The sequence below is a fragment of the Lithobates pipiens genome, unplaced genomic scaffold (assembly GCF_037356315.1).
Source record: "Lithobates pipiens isolate NorthernLeopardFrog02 unplaced genomic scaffold, aLitPip1_a1.2 Scaffold_18, whole genome shotgun sequence".
Taxonomy (NCBI): Eukaryota; Metazoa; Chordata; class Amphibia; order Anura; family Ranidae; genus Lithobates; species Lithobates pipiens.
In genome coordinates, this window is record NW_027507758.1 from 366,302,852 (window position 1) to 366,324,042 (window position 21,191).

General features: G+C 44.4%; 1 protein-coding gene across 10 annotated transcripts in view; it reads left to right on the forward strand.

The window, feature by feature from the left end:
- Nucleotides 1-21,191, forward strand: part of LOC143988215 (uncharacterized) — a 191,110-nt gene that overhangs the window by 110,672 nt on the left and 59,247 nt on the right. For 6 of the 10 annotated variants that reach the window (XM_077487602.1, XM_077487607.1, XM_077487608.1 and 3 more), the window contains 3 exons: nt 1,981-2,100; nt 6,653-6,772; nt 19,842-19,961. In XM_077487602.1, coding sequence (XP_077343728.1) covers nt 1,981-2,100; nt 6,653-6,772; nt 19,842-19,961 — 360 coding nt within the window. The remainder of the gene's footprint in view (nt 1-1,980; nt 2,101-6,652; nt 6,773-19,841; nt 19,962-21,191) is intronic. The other 4 variants (XM_077487604.1, XM_077487603.1, XM_077487605.1 and 1 more) reach the window with 4 other exon arrangements.

The following is a 21,191-nucleotide window of genomic DNA, read 5'->3' on the forward strand; positions in this document are numbered from 1 at the left end:
AGCTGACAAGCAGGGAGGGGGGGGGGGGATATAGGACAGACGAGAGACAGGAAAGCTGCGGATGATGCACGTAAACTGTCCACAGTGTCAGCCATGATAAACCGTGGTCAGTTTACAGGGGGGAAGGGTGTAGCCAGGCAGCATCAGCCAGGTATTTCAGGTGTTATGGGGGGCAAAATTTTACAGCACAAGCACTGTGCTGTATAACATGCTTTAAAGGAGAATGATCCTTTTTTTTTTTTTTTTTTTTTTTAGGCTAACAAACATTCCTCTCTAAGTATCATAATATGATAGGCATGATTTAATGACGTCATTTAATAATATCTCCTATAAAATTGTCAAATCTATAAAATTACGTTGGTAAACAAATCATGGGTCATGTACATCCAAACTCCTAGATATACAGGCTTTTTTTTATGCAATAAGGTTATGTTTATTATAATTTGCTTCAAATAGCAAGGGATCTTCTGCTTTCTATGTCTGCAAAGTCTTTAGCTGAGTAACATCCAGTTATGATGTTTCAATGTAAACACATAGGGGGTTATTTACTAAAGGAAAATCCACTTTGCACTGAAAGTGCACTTGGAAGTAAAGTTGCTGTAGATCCAAGGGGGGCATGCGGAGGAAAATAAAAACAGCATTTTAGCTTGAACATGATTAGATAATAAAATCAGCAGAGCTTCCCCTTATTTCATATCTACCCCTTAGATTTAGAGCGACTGAACTTCCAAGTGCCCTTGCAGTGCAAAGTGCATTTGCCTTTTGTAAATAACACCCACACTGTAAACGGTCAGAAAACACATTGGGGTTTATTTATAAGAAATTTTCTGGACGAATTTTACAAGCTTTCACTCAGTCTTCAGAAATTCTGACTGTATATTGCCTAATTTGTTAATTTCCTATGATTGCCAACTTTATCTAAGGGCAAAAATGTGGTATTTTCCGTGAGATTAAGTTACTAAAAGAGTATAATGTGTCCACCTTCAAAGTGAGTTTTCATTTTGCAAAGTAGTATATAAGGGGAAGCAAAGTGAAAAAGCTTCACAAAAATACCCAGACATGTGCAAGGAAAATGAACCACTTCCCGACCGCCCACTGTATATATACATCATTATTTTTATGTTAAATATCGGGCTTATGGCAGCAGCTATCTGACACAACCCTGGTATTTTTTATTCTGTGGGCGAATCGGCGTCTGATAAAAGTTTATTATTCAAAACCGTGTATTTTCTCCAAAAATTGCGTTTGCAAAACCGCTGCGCAAATGCAGTATGACAAAAAAAGATTGCAATGATCTCCATTTTATTCTCTAAGGTCTCTGCTAAAAAAAAAAAAAAAAAACGATATATAATGTTTGGAGGTTCAAAGTAAATTTTCTAGCAAAAAAATACTAATGTAAACCTGTAAATAACAAGTGTCAGAAAAAGGCCTGTCAACCCATTCACTAATCTAAGTGAATGTTCCTGATGTTCTTCACTTTGCTTAGTGAATGAGCTGACTTCAATTAACCAATCATAAACAAGTAAAAGTCATGTGTTTTTTATTTTCTTTGTATATCATTGTGCATGTACAAAGGAATTTTTTTCCCCTTATTTACTATGATTGGGTAAAATGTAATTTTCTAATTGAAAGGTAGTCACTCGTTCATTGTGCAATTGAACGTGATGCAATGCTTTATTAAATCAGGGTTATTGTCAGGCCCTGGACTGCAATTAAACCTTTTCTCAGTTCAAAGAAAGATATTGAAAATGCGAACACACAAAGAAAATAATTTTATTACTAACCTTTATATGTAAGTGCCCTGCAGAGATGTAATTGAGCAGTGTTTTATCATGGAGACAAAGTATACATTCTTCTTCACACGGGTACATAAATTGTAACATTACTGACGCTTGTGCTATCCCCCCCCCCCAAAAAAAAAGCAACGTTTACCGAACAAACTGTATTTGTTTTTAATTGTAAATGTTTTTGTCTAACAAGGCAATGGATTCACATGCAATGATATTGATGAGTGCCAGGGCAGCAGTTCCTGTTCACCAAATGCCAACTGTACTAACACACCTGGCAGTTACAGCTGCTCCTGCAAAGTTGGATTCACAGGTAACTTAGATAAATCAGGTCTTATGTTGGTGTGAATGACCAGTGTTCAGGAAACAATATCAAGTATGAATGTTTAATGATGGATTCATCTTGCTTGTATTATACTGTATAGATACCAAGTTATCTTTTTAGGATATCATTTTATCCACTGTACAAAAATTCTAGTGAAAACTCGTAGTTTGATCCAAAATGGTAAAATCAGGTAGTAAAGCTGGAAGTAGGAAAATTATGTTTTTAAATTGCCTCTTCAATTCTCTTAGAATGCACTCACCCTGGGAATGATTTAGGTGAACCATGCTCACATTCACTTGTTCCCCCTCCGTACTCCCCACTTGTCTACACTCACACTAGACAGCTGGTCCCAGACACACTACATCATCACTCTTGCTAACCAGACCAGTGATCTCTGCTTCTGTACACAGTTTTTATGGAGAAAACTGTGGTCTGGCATGATTTGCACTTACACTGCAGTAAGCGTTCCAGACCACAAGTGAACCGTGTCTAGGACTACCTCTTCCAAGTGTTCCTGGGCACGGTACACTTAACCAATCCTGGGTGTGGTTCAGAGCACTCACACTACACAAACAAACTGGCCAAAGGGGCTGAACCATACATGGGACCAGTTCAAAGTGCCAGTGTGAATGCACCCTCAAAGGGTTTTTGAAATTTTAATGAAATAAATGGAAAAATGAACCTGTTCCCACCAGCCATATGCATATATGCGGCCACTGGGCAAGTGGGCTTTAATGCTGAGTGGCTGCATATAAGTGTCCAAATTGAATGGTTTTCTGTGCTGTGCGCTCACTGCACGCTCCCAGCACAATAACTACAATGTCGTGGGAAGTTCCTGATGCATTTTTGTGATTGCCTGAGATCATGTGACCAATGTGACAACCAATCACAGCAGTCCCATGATTGGAATGCCCACCTCTGCCACCTGCCTTTTAGATTCTTTTATAAAGGGGTGGCGGCTGGAAGGGGTTAATACTAAAAACAGGTAACTTTTGCCTGAATGCCCAACCTTCATTTGTTTTGATTTCACGGCTCATCTATAGCCTGGTGATTGCTTTTTTTTCAACATTTGAATTACATTTTTTTCACCCTCTTTTTTATAAGGAGTGGAATTATGCCAACAAAGATTATTTAAACCTTGTGCTAAAATGGTCAAATGTCCCCTTCCCAGTGACTGACCACCCAGCCATCTACAATATATCATCCAGGGACTGGTTTCTCTATTATGGTTGAAAATAAATCACCAAATGGATGAACACAACCTTCTATAACAGCTTGTGTTTACACTGTGACTTTAAAAGTGTGGTAGTATGTTGCCATGATCCCTTAGGCTGTTTTTGCAATTGAAAGTGGTTTAAGTTGCCTAAAAAAATACAGAAATTTAGTGAGATTGAAGTGGAGTGCCCATTTATTTTATTATTATTTTATTTATTTTATGTCATTTATCAAGTGAAGTTTTTTGTTTTGTTTTATATAAGTTGACCCTGTGAAGATTTCTGACATTGTTCCTGGGTATTTAAATTTCTCTTCACAATTAAGTGCTGCTTAAGTTCAGTGGCGTCACTAGGTTTGGTGTCACCTGGTGTGGTAAAACATGGTGTCACCATTTCCTTCCTTCAAATAACACTGCATATAACGGCAATAGCAGTGCCATTTACAACTATAAAGCAACTAGCCAATTTATATAACAATATGATATGAAAAAAATAGAACTTCCCAGGAAATAACAACCCCCCAGGATCTGTGCCAATTTCTGCAATAACGATCCCCAGCATTACTGCCAGTTCCAGCAATAATAACTGTCAGCATTGGTGTCAGTTTTTGCAATAATAAGCTCCAGCATTGGTTCCCGTTTCTGCAATGATCCCCCGCATTGGTGACTGTTTCAGCTTAAATAATTGCCAGCATTAGTTTCAGTTTCCACAATAATAACTGCCAGCATTGGTGCCAGTTTCTACAATGATCCCCAGCATTGGTGTCAGTTTCTACAATGATCCCCAGCATAGATGGTCAGTGGCATTATGATATTTTAAAACCCTGCAGCATTAAGGAGCTAATTAACACTGACATTGGCCGCTAATTCAGCTCAAGGGGTTAATTAACACTGCTATTGATCACTAATATGCAGTAGTGGCGAGTGGCAGTGTTTATTAACCCTCTTGTGCAGTACCGGTGGTCAGTGAAAGTGTTAAATAGCCCCTTGTATTGCAGCATGAATGGGTTAATTAACACTGCCCCTGGCCACTACTGCATTAGAGATCAGTGGTAGTGTTTATTAATGCCTTGTGCTGAATTAGTGGCCAATGTCAGTACATTAACCCCTTCTTGCTGCATATTACTGGCTAATGGCAGTGTTAGTTAATTAACCCCCAATCACAAAACCCACCAGAGTTCCCAAGACATTAACCAGTCCAGTGCACTGGAAAAGAGTCACTGCAACAGTACACTGTTAAGTAACATATGTTCTCTTCTGTCTGTCATTTACTTACCTAATCGGAGCAACATGCATGCTCCCTTGCGGTGCCTCTCTCTCTTCCTGTCCCGACCTCTGAATGACATCATGAAAGAGGCGGGGACTAGAAATGATCTGTCAGGGGCAGTTTATTCCTCCTGACAGAGAAGTGTAATGGATGTCTACTAGTGCTGAGTGTAGGAGCGCAGGGATTGTTCCAGCACTCGGCACCATGCAACAGCTCTGCAAGGGCACTGTGCAGGGTCAGAAGTTCTGACTTCAGCAGTGATCTATGGCTGTGTATCAATGTTCATCTACCATGGGGCACAGTTTATCTGGCACTGCCCGCACTCATCTCTTCACATCCCCGCTTGTCCTGGCCTTGGTGTCACCCCTCAGGCGGGTTTCCCCTGGATACAGCCTGCACCCCCTGCCCCCGCCCCCATAGCAACGCCACTGCTTAAGCTGGAACTATGAAAAAAAACATTTGGGTAACAAGGAAATCATTTTTAATATGAGCAGTGCTGTAAATAAGTCAAGAAATTGGTCAAAGGCACACTGGGGTTTACTAAAAGACAAGAGCATGTTCACCTTCAAGGTGAATTTTCGTAAATGAGGGGAAGCAAAGTGAAAACTGACTTCATAAAAATACCTATTCAAAAACCAGGAAAATTAAAGTTCATCACTCCATTTATTAATCTAAGTGAATCTTACAGATTTTTTTCACTTAGCGTAGTGAACGATCTGGCTTCAATAAACCAATCACGAACAAGTAAAAAGCCTGTTTTTTTTATTTTCCCTGTGCATCACTGGGCATTTGCAAAGGACATTATCACTTTATTTCACCTAATTCACTAAGGTAGGACAAAATCTACTTTTCAAAGTGAAAAATAATTTTGAAATGGAACATTATGTAATGTTTTAGTAAATCCGGGTCATTGTCAGGTGCTGGACTCCACTTTAGACATTCCCCAGTTCAATTAACTCCCCTGGTGGTATTCCCGAGTCTGGCTCCGGGTGAAAATTTAGTACCATTAGCGGTAAACCCCAAGCCAGACTCGGGATCGCATCGCTGGATCCATGATGAGTGTGCTTACCTTGTCCCCTGGATCCAGCGATGTCTCCCCGCACTGTGAGCGGCTCGTCCTCCGCTCGATCTGTCATGGAGCCGAGCTCCGTTCCCTGTGAGCGTTGCGACTAACGGGGATGGAGAACTGCGCCAAATTCAAAAAGTAAAACACACACATTACATACAGTATAATGTAATCTTACAGATTACATTGCTGTATGTAATTATTTCACATCCCCTTTGTCCCTAGTGGTCTGCCCAGTGCCCTGCATGCAGTTTTATATTATAAAAACTGTTCTTTATGCCTGGAAACTGGAGATTGTCCATAGCAACCAAAACCGTCCCTTTACATCAAAAGAGGTTTTAGACCAGCTAGAAAACAGCGATAATAAATTGGAATCACTTGCAGAATTGAGCGATATAGATTTGTGGGGGGATTCGTCATAAAATACTGAAAAGTAATGACAGTGACAATTCTGCAACTGAACAAATTTCAGTGTTTTTGATTTGATTACATTATTGAATAATTTTTATTATTATTATGTTATTATTTTGTACAATTATTTATAGTTATTTATTATATTTGTATTTATGATTTTGTTTTTCAAACTTTATCATACCCGGGATGTCTGCAAGACTCTGGTTTGGACAGATTTAAGTGAGCTATTCCTAAGAATTACAGGCCTACAATTTAAAACGCCAAATTTCCATGCACAATAATTGTACCGCTTTCAGCACCTACAATCTGACATAATCATACTGCCAGGGAGGTTAAAAACATTAAAAACACAAACAGGCATTTTGTCACTAAAATTTTTATACAGTAGATGTGCACTGCAAAGGTGTAATTGAGAAATGTTTTATCATGGAGACAAAGTATATGTTTTCCTTCACACAGGTACATAAAGTATAACATTACTGATGAGTGTGTAATTCCACCCACCCTCCCCCAGGACAAAAAAAACTTTTACCAAATAAACTGTATTTGTTTTTAATTGTAAATGTTTTTGTCTAACAAGGCGATGGATTCACATGCATTGATATTGATGAGTGCCAGGGCAACAATTCCTGTTCAGCAAATGCCAACTGTACTAACACACCTGGCAGTTACAGCTGCTCCTGCAAAGTTGGATTCACAGGTAACTTAGATAAATCAGGTCTTAATTTTGGTGTGAATAACTTGTGTTCAGGAAACAATATAAAGTATGAATGTTTAATGATGGATTCATCTTACTTGTATTATACTGTATAGATACCAAGTTATCTTTTTAGGATAGCATTTTATCCACTGTACAAAAATTCTAGTGAAAACTCGTAGTTTGATCCAAAACGGTAAAATCAGGTAGTAAAGCTGGAAGTAGGAAAATTATGTTTTTAAATAGTCTCTTTAATTCTCTTAGAATGCACTCACCCTGGGAATGGTTTAGGTGAACCATGCTCACATTCACTTGTTCCCCCTCCGTACTCCCCACTTGTCTACACTCACACTAGACAGCTGGTCCCAGACACACTACATCATCACTCTTGCTAACCAGACCAGTGATCTCTGCTTCTGTACACAGTTTTTATGGAGAAAACTGTGGCCTGGCATGATTTGCACTTACACTGCAGTAAGCCTTCCAGACCACAAGGGAACCGTGCCTAGGACTACCTCTTCCAAGTGTTCCTGGGCACGGTACACTTAACCGATCCTGGGTGTGGTTCAGAGCACTCACACTACACAAACAAACTGGCCAAAGGGGCTGAACCATACCCAGGACCAGTTCAAAGTGCCAGTGTGAATGCACCCTTAAAGTATTTTTTTCAATTTTTATGAAATAAATGGAAAAATTAACTTGTTCCCACCAGCCTTACACATATATGTGGACATTCTGCAAGTGGGCTTTAACCGCATGCCGACCAGCCGCTGCATTTATACTGCGGCAACATGGCTTGGCTGCGCGAATTGCCGTCATGGTATGTCGGTACCATAGATGCCCACTAGGGGGCACACCCCCTGTTCACCCACGGAGCCCAAGCTAGAGCCCGGCCGCCGGGTCCCACGATTGCTCGGGGCACACTGAGAACTGAGAACCGGCTCTCTGAGGGGAGAACAGACAGATCGTCTGGTCATACAGAGTATGAACAGATGATCTGCTATCTCCTCTGCACAGCTCCTCCCCTCTTCAGTTAGAACATGTACTAGGACACACTTAATCCCTTCACTGCACCCTAGTGGTTAACCCCTTCACTGCCAGTGACATTTTCACAGTAATCAATGCAATTGTATAGCATCGATCCCTGTAAAAATGCCAGTGGTCCCAAAAATGTGTCAAAATTGTCTGACATGTCCGACATGATGCTGCAGTCACAGATCGCCACCATTACTAGTAAAAAAAAAAATTAATAAGAAAGCCATAAAACTATTGTGCAAACCATTCAATATACGCTAATTGCGATTTTTTATTTTTATTTTTTACCAAAAATATGTAGAAGAATACGTATTGGCCTAAACTGAGGAAAAAAAAAGCTTTTTTAGATATTTTTTGGGGATATTTATTATAGAAAAAGTTAAAAATATTGCTTATATTCAAATTTGTCGCTCTTTTTTTGTTTATAGTGTAAAAAATAAAAAACACGGAGGCAATAAAATGCCACCAAAAGAAAGCCCTATTTGTGGGAAAAAAAGAACATCAGTTTTGTTTTGTTGCAATGTTGAATGGCCGGGCAATTGTCTGTTAAATTGAGACAGTGCCAAATCACAAAAAGTGCTCTGGTCAGGAAGGGGGTAAAATCTTCCGGGGCTGAAGAGGTTTATCTTGAGTGGCTGCATATAAGTGACCAAAAGGAATGGCTTTCTGTGCTCTGTGCTCACTGCACGCTCCCAGCACTATAACTACAATGTCCTGGGAAGTTGCTGATGCATTTTTGTGATTGGGAACCTGCGATCATGTGACCAATGTAACAACCAATCACAGCAGTCACATTGGACCCCTGCTGCCTGCCGTTTAGATTCTTTTATAAAAGGGTGGCGGCTGGGAGGGATTAATACTAAAAACAAGTAACTTTTCTCTGAATGCCCAACCTTCATTTGTTTTTCATGGCTGATCTTCAGCCTGGTGATTGCTTTATTTTTCAACATTTGAATGAAAAAATGTTTATTTTCACCCTCTTTTTTATAAGGAGTGGATTTCTGCCAACAAAGATTATTTAAACCTTGTGCTAAAGTGGTCAAATGTCCCCTTCCCAGTGACTGACCACCCAGTCATCTACAATATATCATCCAGGGACTGGTTTCTCTATTATGGTTGAAAATAAATCACCAAATGGATGAACACAACCTTCTATAACAGCTTGTGTTTACACTGTGACTTTAAACGTGTGGTAGTATGTTGTCATGATCCCTTAGGCTGTGTTTGCAATTGAAAGTGGTTTAAGTTGCCTAAAAAATTACAGAAATTAAGTGAGATTGAAGTGGAGTGCCCATTTACTCACCCACACACGTTCAATGAGTATAAATTCTTTAGCTTCCCTTCCTCTGCAGCTCATAGAAGCCACACCTGTGCAACTGGGCGAATGTTTGTGTCATTTATCCAGTGATGTTATTTAATTTATAAACTGATCCAGTGAAGATTTCTGACATTGTTCCTGCATATTTCCATTTCTCTTCACAATTATTTAAGTGCTGCTTAAGTTCAGTGGCGTCACTAGGTTTGGTGTCACCTGGTGTGATAAAACATGGTGTCACCAATTTTTTCTCCAAATAACACTGCATATAACGGCAATAGCAGTGCCATTAACAACTATAAAGCAACTAGCCAATTTATATAACAATAAGATATGAAAAAAATAGAACTTCCCAGGAAATAACAACCCCCCAGGATCTGTGCCAATTTCTACAATAACAATCCCCAGCATTACTGCCAGTTTCAGCAATAATAACTGCCAACATTGGTGTCAGTTTCCGCAATAATAACCGCCAGCATTGATGCCTGTTTCTGCAATGATCCCCAGCATTGGTGCCAGTTTCTGCAATGACAGCATTGGTGTCAGATTCCGCAATAATAACCGCCAGCATTGGTGTCAGTTTCTACAATGATCCCCAGCATAGATGGTCAGTGGCATTATGCTATTTTAAAACCCTGCAACATGAAGGATCTAAATAACACCGACAATGGCCACTAATTCAGCTCAAGGGGTTAATTAACAGTGCTATTGATCACTAATGCAGTGGTGGCTAGTGATGGCCGAACGGTTCGCCCGGCGGTCGTTTCGCGGCGAATTTCCGACATTCGCGGTCCGCACGTTCGAACGCCTTTTTCCGTCGTTCGCCGCGGCGGACTTACGTGTTTAATGTATACAAGAACTTTAACCTTTGGTGACACGTTTATCATGTGATACAGGACAGCCAATTGAGACATGACAGCACATGGACACTTGTACATTCCCCCTAACCTATAAATACACCCGATCCGGTGGCCATTTTACATTCTTTCTTCTGTTACGATAGGGACAGGTTCCTGTGTGGAGTAGGGAGAGATAAACCACTAGCTATTTGGTACACAAAAGTTCTTTTCAGGACTGGTATAGGTGTTAGGTGTTGATAGGTTTGCTGTGCTGCTGATTCTTGCAGCAGCCTGAGTGTCTTTTGTTAGTTTAGAGAAAGGGAAAGGACGGTGTATGCTACAGGGACAGCCAGATTAGTCTTTCATCATCATCATCATCATCATCATCATTAGCTGTTACTATCAAGGTCCACAAAAGAGCTGTTCCAGTAACCACTAATCGTTCTCTTTTTTTGCCAATTTGTATAGGGACAGGAAGGAAGCAGTGTTGTCAGGCAGTGAGGGTAATTTTAAAGACTTGCTGTTATTATTAGTTCCACAAAGGTTCTTTTCAGGACTGGTATCAGTGGTACAGTAATAGGCTTGTACATGTATAATATTCTTTCTTCCAAATATAGAAAGGATATTATACTTGACTGCTGCCCTTCTGCTGCAGTCTGCTAAACATTCACAACTCACTTGTTCCACAAAAGTTCTTATAAGGACTGGTAACTTGGTATAGGGTGCTACGGTACATAGGCTTGAGTGCGGTACAGTCTGCTGTTCTGTAAGGACCGCTATCGGTCCACAATAGATAGGGTTGACGTGCACCACTGCTGACCGCTGCCCTATACTGCAGCAGTCCTTCAGCGGTATAGGGACTGACGTACAGTCTGCTAAACACTAATACACAACCTGCTTGGTCCACAAAAGTTCTTATAAGGACTGGTAACTTGGTATAGGGTGCTACGGTACATAGGCTTGAGTGCGGTACAGTCTGCTGTTCTGTAAGGACCGCTATCGGTCCACAATAGATAGGGTTGACGTGCACCACTGCTGACCGCTGCCCTATACTGCAGCAGTCCTTCAGCGGTATAGGGACTGACGTACAGTCTGCTAATCACTAACACACAACCTGCTTGTTCCACAAAAGTTCTTATAAGGACTGGTAACTTGGTATAGGGTGCTACGGTACATAGGCTTGAGTGCGGTACAGTCTGCTGTTCTGTAAGGACCGCTATCGGTCCACAATAGATAGGGTTGACGTGCACCACTGCTGACCGCTGCCCTATACTGCAGCAGTCCTTCAGCGGTATAGGGACTGACGTAAAGTCTGCTAAACACTAATACACAACCTGCTTGGTCCACAAAAGTTCTTATAAGGACTGGTAACTTGGTATAGGGTGCTACGGTACATAGGCTTGAGTGCGGTACAGTCTGCTGTTCTGTAAGGACCGCTATTGGTCCACAATAGATAGGGTTGACGTGCACCACTGCTGACCGCTGCCCTATACTGCAGCAGTCCTTCAGCGGTATAGGGACTGACATACAGTCTGCTAAACACTAATACACAACCTGCTTGGTCCACAAAAGTTCTTATAAGGACTGGTAACTTGGTATAGGGTGCTACGGTACATAGGCTTGAGTGCGGTACAGTCTGCTGTTCTGTAAGGACCGCTATCGGTCCACAATAGATAGGGTTGACGTGCACCACTGCTGACCGCTGCCCTATACTGCAGCAGTCCTTCAGCGGTATAGGGACTGACGTACAGTCTGCTAATCACTAACACACAACCTGCTTGTTCCACAAAAGTTCTTATAAGGACTGGTAACTTGGTATAGGGTGATACGGTACATAGGCTTGAGTGCGGTACAGTCTGCTGTTCTGTAAGGACCGCTATCGGTCCACAATAGATAGGGTTGACGTGCACCACTGCTGACCGCTGCCCTATACTGCAGCAGTCCTTCAGCGGTATAGGGACTGACGTACAGTCTGCTAAACACTAATACACAACCTGCTTGGTCCACAAAAGTTCTTATAAGGACTGGTAACTTGGTATAGGGTGCTACGGTACATAGGCTTGAGTGCGGTACAGTCTGCTGTTCTGTAAGGACCGCTATCGGTCCACAATAGATAGGGTTGACGTGCACCACTGCTGACCGCTGCCCTATACTGCAGCAGTCCTTCAGCGGTATAGGGACTGACGTACAGTCTGCTAATCACTAACACACAACCTGCTTGTTCCACAAAAGTTCTTATAAGGACTGGTAACTTGGTATAGGGTGCTACGGTACATAGGCTTGAGTGCGGTACAGTCTGCTGTTCTGTAAGGACCGCTATCGGTCCACAATAGATAGGGTTGACGTGCACCACTGCTGACCGCTGCCCTATACTGCAGCAGTCCTTCAGCGGTATAGGGACTGACGTACAGTCTGCTAAACACTAATACACAACCTGCTTGGTCCACAAAAGTTCTTATAAGGACTGGTAACTTGGTATAGGGTGCTACGGTACATAGGCTTGAGTGCGGTACAGTCTGCTGTTCTGTAAGGACCGCTATTGGTCCACAATAGATAGGGTTGACGTGCACCACTGCTGACCGCTGCCCTATACTGCAGCAGTCCTTCAGCGGTATAGGGACTGACATACAGTCTGCTAAACACTAATACACAACCTGCTTGGTCCACAAAAGTTCTTATAAGGACTGGTAACTTGGTATAGGGTGCTACGGTACATAGGCTTGAGTGCGGTACAGTCTGCTGTTCTGTAAGGACCGCTATCGGTCCACAATAGATAGGGTTGACGTGCACCACTGCTGACCGCTGCCCTATACTGCAGCAGTCCTTCAGCGGTATAGGGACTGACGTACAGTCTGCTAATCACTAACACACAACCTGCTTGTTCCACAAAAGTTCTTATAAGGACTGGTAACTTGGTATAGGGTGCTACGGTACATAGGCTTGAGTGCGGTACAGTCTGCTGTTCTGTAAGGACCGCTATCGGTCCACAATAGATAGGGTTGACGTGCACCACTGCTGACCGCTGCCCTATACTGCAGCAGTCCTTCAGCGGTATAGGGACTGACGTACAGTCTGCTAAACACTAATACACAACCTGCTTGGTCCACAAAAGTTCTTATAAGGACTGGTAACTTGGTATAGGGTGCTACGGTACATAGGCTTGAGTGCGGTACAGTCTGCTGTTCTGTAAGGACCGCTATCGGTCCACAATAGATAGGGTTGACGTGCACCACTGCTGACCGCTGCCCTATACTGCAGCAGTCCTTCAGCGGTATAGGGACTGACGTACAGTCTGCTAATCACTAACACACAACCTGCTTGTTCCACAAAAGTTCTTATAAGGACTGGTAACTTGGTATAGGGTGCTACGGTACATAGGCTTGAGTGCGGTACAGTCTGCTGTTCTGTAAGGACCGCTATCGGTCCACAATAGATAGGGTTGACGTGCACCACTGCTGACCGCTGCCCTATACTGCAGCAGTCCTTCAGCGGTATAGGGACTGACGTACAGTCTGCTAAACACTAATACACAACCTGCTTGGTCCACAAAAGTTCTTATAAGGACTGGTAACTTGGTATAGGGTGCTACGGTACATAGGCTTGAGTGCGGTACAGTCTGCTGTTCTGTAAGGACCGCTATCGGTCCACAATAGATAGGGTTGACGTGCACCACTGCTGACCGCTGCCCTATACTGCAGCAGTCCTTCAGCGGTATAGGGACTGACATACAGTCTGCTAAACACTAATACACAACCTGCTTGGTCCACAAAAGTTCTTATAAGGACTGGTAACTTGGTATAGGGTGCTACGGTACATAGGCTTGAGTGCGGTACAGTCTGCTGTTCTGTAAGGACCGCTATCGGTCCACAATAGATAGGGTTGACGTGCACCACTGCTGACCGCTCACCTATACTGCAGCAGTCCTTCAGCGGTATAGGGACTGACGTACAGTCTGCTAATCACTAATACACAACCTGCTTGGTCCACAAAAGTTCTTATAAGGACTGGTAACTTGGTATAGGGTGCTACGGTACATAGGCTTGAGTGCGGTACAGTCTGCTGTTCTGTAAGGACCGCTATCGGTCCACAATAGATAGGGTTGACGTGCACCACTGCTGACCGCTGCCCTATACTGCAGCAGTCCTTCATCGGTATAGGGACTAAGAGTTTTGTCACAGGGTCATTTAAAAAATGACAGGCAGCGGAAGAGGCAGGCCCTTCCGCAGGGGTGGTAGGGGTAGGGCAGGAGCAACAGGCTTGAGCCAAAGTGGGAAGTTGCAGAAGGTGCGTTCAATTACTTTAAAGGATGCACCAGACTTGGTTGAGTGGCTCGCTCAGCCTTACTCTTCTGCACCCTCCTCATCCTCTCGATCTGCACCCTCTTCTTCACTCTCTGCTATGTGCACCCCCAAAGACACTACCACCAACAACACGACCACCACCACCACCACCACATACCTTCCGCTTGAGTCACTGGAATTATTTTCCGATCCATATCAAGAGGACATTTCTGATGCGCAGCCACTCTTGGTATTGGATCAGGAAGAGGAGGTAGCAACAAGCGCTACTCAGCAGTCTGACGCCAGTACCCAGATCAGCCCAAGGAGGAGGTTGGTCCCCAGGTGTTGCTGCCTACTCCGAGATCTCTACTTATAGCGGTGGGGAAGGTGACGTTGATGATGACGTGTCTAGTGATGTCACGTGGGTGCCCACAAGAGAGGAAGAGGAGGGGAGTTCAGAGGGAGATATGGACCAGCAGATAGGGAGGAGAAGCAGCAATGACTTACATTGCACAGCAGGGACAAAGCAGACTGCAAATGTATCAGGAGCGAGTCATCGACCATGTACGGTCACATCTGGCGCTCCCAGGACACCGGCACATGGCTCCGCAGTGTGGGCTTTTTTTAACGTGTCCGCTGCTGACAATAGCGTTGCCATCTGCAATCTTTGCAGTCAACGCGTTAGTCGCGGTAAGCCCAATACTCACCTAGGGACGACCGCCTTAAGAAGGCACATGAGCAGCCATCACCGAGCCCAGTGGGAGCAACGGAACACACAAAGCCACACTGCAGGCTCTCACCGTCCAGCCTCGTCTTCTACTTCTCCTTCTCCTCTCTCCTCACAATTGTCCTCCACTCCACCTTCCATCACGCCAAGCTCACATTTTTCTGCAAAAAGGCAGGCTTCCGTGGGCCTAATGTTTGAGCGTAAAAAAATGATGACGCCGGATAACCCTCTTGCCCAACGGTTGGCGGCTGGCTTGTCAGAACTCATAGCCCGCCAACTACTGCCATATAAACTGGTGGACTCGGAGGCCTTTCGCAAATTTGTGGCCATTGGAACACCACAATGGAAGGTCCCAGGAAGGAAGTATTTCTCAGAGAAGGGCATCCCAGAGCTATATGGCCATGTTCAGCGGCAAGTGAATGTATCTCTGGCACACAGTGTCGGTGCCAAGATACATCTGACCACAGACACGTGGTCTAGCAAACACGGGCAGGGAAGGTATATCAGTTTTACTGCCCACTGGGTGAACCTTCTGACGGCCGTCAAGCATGTAACCCGTGGCACCCGTGTAGATTTGGTTTTACCGCCACGGATTGCATGCAGGCCTGACTCTTCTTCTCCTCCTCCTACTCCATCCTCCTCCCTCTCCTCCTCAGCTGCCTCCTCCTTTTCCGCTGCTAGCGTCTCTTCCACTGCACCGCCCAAGCTCCCCAGAACCTATTCCACATGCCAGGTGAGACGTTGCCATGCCGTGCTGCGTCTGTTGTGCCTGGAAGCAAAGAGCCACACTGGCCCGGCACTCCTTTCAGCTTTGCGTTCACAGGCAGATGAGTGGCTAACACCGCTCAATTTGACAGTTGGTAAAGTGGTGTGTGACAACGGTGCCAATCTGCTTAGCGCATTGAAACAGGGCAAAATCACGCACGTGCCGTGCATGGCACACGTCTTAAACTTGGTCGTGCAGCGATTCCTTGTCAAATACCCTGGGGTCCAGGACATCTTGCGGCAGGCAAGGAAAATCTCGGCCCATTTCAGAAGATCTTACACGGCCATGGCTCGCCTTGCTGACATTCAGCGGCGACACCATCTGCCGGTCAGACGTCTTATTTGCGATTGCCCGACGCGATGGAACTCAACCTTCTATATGCTTGATAGGCTGCTCCAGCAGAAACGTGCAGTTAACGTCTACCTGTATGAACTCTGCGAAAGAAACGGTTCTGGGGAGCTGGGTTTTTTTTCACCGCGCCAGTGGCTGCTCATGCGCGACACATGCAGACTTCTGCGGCCATTTGAGGAGATCACCAAACTGGTCAGTCGCAGCCATGGCGCCATCAGTGACATGGTACCTTATGCCTTCTTTCTGGAGCGTGCATTGCGTCGTGTCATTGATCAGGCTGTGGAGGAGCAGGAGCGGGAAGATGAGGAAGTCGCAATGCTGGATGAATTCCCAGGGGGGGCTACTCTATCTGAGACAAGTCAACAACAGGAGTCTGATGAGGAGTCAGAGGAGGATGGTGCCGGGGCGGATGAGCAGGAGCAAGAAGAGCATGCTTTAAACCTTTCTGGGATCCCTGTTGTGCGAGGATGGGGAGAGGAGAATGAAGAGGACGACATTATCCTGGATGATGAGCAGGAGCCAGGCCACCACACCGCTTCCACTTTAGTGCAAATGGGGGCCTTCATGCTCCAGTGTTTTAATAGGGACCCCCGTATAAAAAGCATGAGGGTCAAGGACCAGTACTGGGTGGCAACGTACTTAGACCCCCGGTACAAACACAAAATGGCGGAAATGTTACCGCCGTCGCAGAGGGCTGTCAGAATGCAGCACTTCCAGGCCTTGCTTCGAGAAATGCTGCATTCTGCTTTTGCGTGCGCTGGCAGAGGAGCAATTCCCACTCCCAGAGAAGGATTTGCGGGTACCAATCCAACAGCGCCTGCAAGAAGAGGCCGGTTTGAAGATGTGTTGGTGACTTCGGATATGAGGTCATTCTTTCAGCCGACCCATCGACAGGTGTCATCCGGATCCAGCATCAGGGAACGCCTAGACCGTCAGGTGTCCGACTACATTGGGTTAACGGCCGATGTGGACGCTCTGAGGAGTGATGAACCCCTAGACTACTGGGTGGGCAGGCTTGACCTCTGGCCAGAGCTTGCCCAATTTGCAATCGAACTGTTGGCTTGCCCCTCATCCAGTGTCCTGTCCGAAAGGACGTTCAGCGCAGCAGGGGGGATTGTGACCGATAAGCGTACTCGCCTAGCTCACCACAGTGTTAACTACCTCACATTTCTAAAAATGAATGAGGCATGGATCTCGGAGGAATTCAACACATGTGACCAGTAGACCATGTATATGTCTATAAACTATTTTTTTAATCAAGCACACAGACCTTCTTAATTCATTTGGCTCACTTCCTTGACCCAAAAAAGCACACCGTACTATATGCCCCTACCCTCCTCTTTGAAGAGGTTGAGCGGTGTCATATTTCTACTGGGGCTGCTTATGATATCCCTGTGCTGTGCTGACTTCCTCCTGGGGGTTCTTATTATGAAGGGATCACACTATCCCTGTGCTGTGCTGACTTCCTCCTGGGGGTTCTTATTATGAGGGGATCACACCATCCCTGTGCTGTGCTGACTTCCTCCTGGGGCTGCTTACGGTGCTGCTGTCAGCGCTGTATGTCACGGTGCTGCTGTCAGCGCTGTATGTCACGGTGCTGCTGTCAGCGCTGTATGTCACGGTGCTGCTGTCAGCGCTGTATGTCACGGTGCTGCTGTCAGCGCTGTATGTCACGGTGCTGCTGTCAGCGCTGTATGTCACGGTGCTGCTGTCAGCGCTGTATGTCACGGTGCTGCTGTCAGCGCTGTATGTCACGGTGCTGCTGTCAGTGCTCTGTATTACGGTGCTGCTGTCAGATGCCTCTATCACGGTGCATGTGTCATTCCGGTATGTCACGCTGCTGGTGATCATCTCCTGCACCCTCTTCTTTGCCTACCCTGGTCCCTGACCTTCCCTCTCCTCCATTGCCTTCATTAGCTCCATAGTCCTGAATTGTTAGAACAATTTCCCAAATAAAATAAAAATGCTTGTAGTTATCGATCCCAAATTCACCTCATACATGTATTATGTCATTGTCCAGATGGTGGGACTACGTTTTACCCCCTAATAATTACCACGTGGCCGCAAATTCGACATGAAGGTTTGCAAAGTTCGCCTCCCATTGAAGTCAATGGGGCCCGCGGCGAACGTTCGGTTTCGCGAACGTTTGGGTCCGTTCGCATTTCGCGTTCGCGAAACGTCCCGTCGGAAGTTCGTCCATCACTAGTGGTGGCCAGTGGCAGTGTTTATTAACCCTCTTGTGCTGTATTAGTGGTCAGTGTCAGTGTTAAATAGCCCTTTCTATTGCAGCATGAATGGGTTAATTAACACTGCCCCTGGCCACTACTGCATTAGAGATCAGTGGTAGTGTTTATTAATGCCTTGTGCTGAATTAGTGGCCAATGTCAATACATTAACCCCTTCATGCTGCATATTACTGGCTAATGGCAGTGTTAGATAATTAACCCCCAATCACAAAACCCACCAGAGTTCCCAAGACATTAACCAGTCCAGTGCACTGGAAAAGAGTCACTGCAACATTACACTGTTAAGTAACATATGTTCTCTTCTGTCTGTCATTTACTTACCTAATCTGACCAACATGCACACTCCCTCGCGGTTCCTCTCTCTTTTCCTGTCCCGGCCTCTGAATGACATCATGCCAGAGGCGGAGACTAGAAATAATCTGTTGGGGGCAGTTTATTCCTCCTGACAGAGAAGTTTAATGGATGCCTACTAGTGCTGAGTGTAGGAGTGCAGGGATTGTTCCAGCACTTGGCACCACGCAACAGCTCTGCAAGGGCACTGTGCAGGGTCAGAAGGTCTGACTTCAGCAGTGACCTGTGGCTGTGTACCAATGTTCATCTACCATCCGGCACTGCCCACACTCATCTCTTCACGCCCCCCCTTGTCCTGGCCTTGGTGTCACCCCTCTGGCGGGTGTCACCTGGATACAGCCTGCACCCCCCCCCCCCCCCCATAGCAACGCCACTGCTTAAGCTGGAACTATGGAAAAAAAAATAGGTAACAAGGAAATCATTTATAATATGAGCAGTGCTGTAAATAATCATGACATAGTGGAGAAATTGGTCAAAGGCACACTGGGATTTACTAAAAGACTAGAGCATGTTCACCTTCAAGGTGAATTTACATACGTGAGGGGGAGCAAAGTGAAAACTGACTTCACAAAAATCCCCAATCACAAACAAGGAAAATTAAGAATGTCACTCCATTTATTAATCTAAGTGAATCTTACAGATTTTTTTCAGTTAGCACAGTGAATGATCTGGCTTCTATAAACCAATCACGAACAAGTAAAAAGTCTGTTTTTTTTGTTTCCCCTGTGCATCACTGGGCATGTGCAAAGGACATTATCACTTTATTTCACCTTATTCACTAAGGTAGGATAAAATCTACTTTTTAAAGTGAAAAATAATTTTGAAATGAAACATGATGTAATGTTTTAGTAAATCCGGGTCATTGTCAGCTGCTGGACTACAAATTAGACATTCCCCAGATCAAATAAAGACATTAAAGATGCAAAAATACAAACAGAGGCATTTTGTCACTAACCTTTTTATACAGTAGATGTGCACTGCAAAGGTGTAATTGAGCAATGTTTTATCATGGAGACAAAGTATATGTTTTCCTTCACACAGGTACATAAAGTATAACATTACTGATGAGTGTGTAATTCCGCCCACCCTCCCCCAGGGCAAAAAAAACTTTTACCAAATAAACTGTATTTGTTTTTAATTATACATTTTTTTGTCTAACAAGGCAATGGATCCACATGCACGGATATTGATGAGTGCCAGGGCAACAATTCCTGTTCAGCAAATGCCAACTGTACTAACACCCTTGGCAGTTACAGCTGCTCCTGCAAAGCTGGATTCACAGGTAACTTAGATAAATCAGGTCTTATGTTGGTGTGAGTGACCAGTGTTCAGAAAACAATATCAATTATGAATGTTTCATTATGGATTCATCTTGCTTGTATTATATACTTATTTATCGTTTTACATCAAATGTTATCCACTGTAAAAAATATTCTACATAAAGACTCTTAGTTTGATTCAAAAGGTTAAAGTCAGGTAGATGGGAAGCTGGAAAAGCTGGAAATAGGAAAATTATGTTTTTAAATTGCCTCTTAAATTCTCTTAGGATGCGCTCACACCGGGAATGGTTTAGGTGAACCATACCAAGTTCACTTGTTCCCCGTCCCTACTCCTCCACTTGTCTACACTCACACTAGACAAGTTGTCCTGGACACACTTATATCATCACTCCTGCTATCCAGACCAGTGATCCATTCTTCTGTATACAGATTTTATGGAGAGTTATGTGGTCTGGCATGGGTTCTACATACACTGTAGCAAACAGTTACAGACCACAAATGCCTGGAACCCCCTCCTCTAAGTAGTCCTGGACACGGTACACTTAACCAATCTTGGGTGCATGCTCTTCATCACAGCTAGTTCGCACAATATAAATCTATCTTCAACTACCATTAGTTACATTCTATGTGTCCTAGCATGCATGAAAGTGGTTGTAAACTCACTTAGTAAAAAGCATGCAATTCCCTGTCTTTCATAATACCAAGTGTCCTGTACATGTGCCTTATATTAAAAAAAAGCCATTCTATACCTTATTTATTAGTGCCGCTCGGTGCTCACGTGACCAGCCACCTCACCTCTCTTCCGATCTGACAGGTGCATCAGAAGGGGCAGAGATTCCCCCGCTGATGTTTGTTGGGAGTAGGAGAGGAGAGAGCCAGCTGGTCACGTGAGCGCTGAGCGCTGACATTAAATCAGGTATAGGATGGCATTTTTTTTAATAAGGTGCATATACAGAACACTTAGTATTATGAAATTTAGGGGATTGCATGATTTTTGCTAAGTTATTACAGCAGCAGGAGGGGGGGGCGGCGGGCCCTGACACAGAACTGACAAGCGGGGGGGGGGGGGGTATAGGACAGATGAGAGACAGGAGAGCTGCGGATGATGGATGCACGTAAACTGACTATGGTGTCAGGGCTCAGCAGCCATGATAAACCATGGTCAGGTTACGGGGGGGAGGGTATACCCAGGCAGGATCAACCATGTATTTCAGGTGTTATGGGGGACAAAA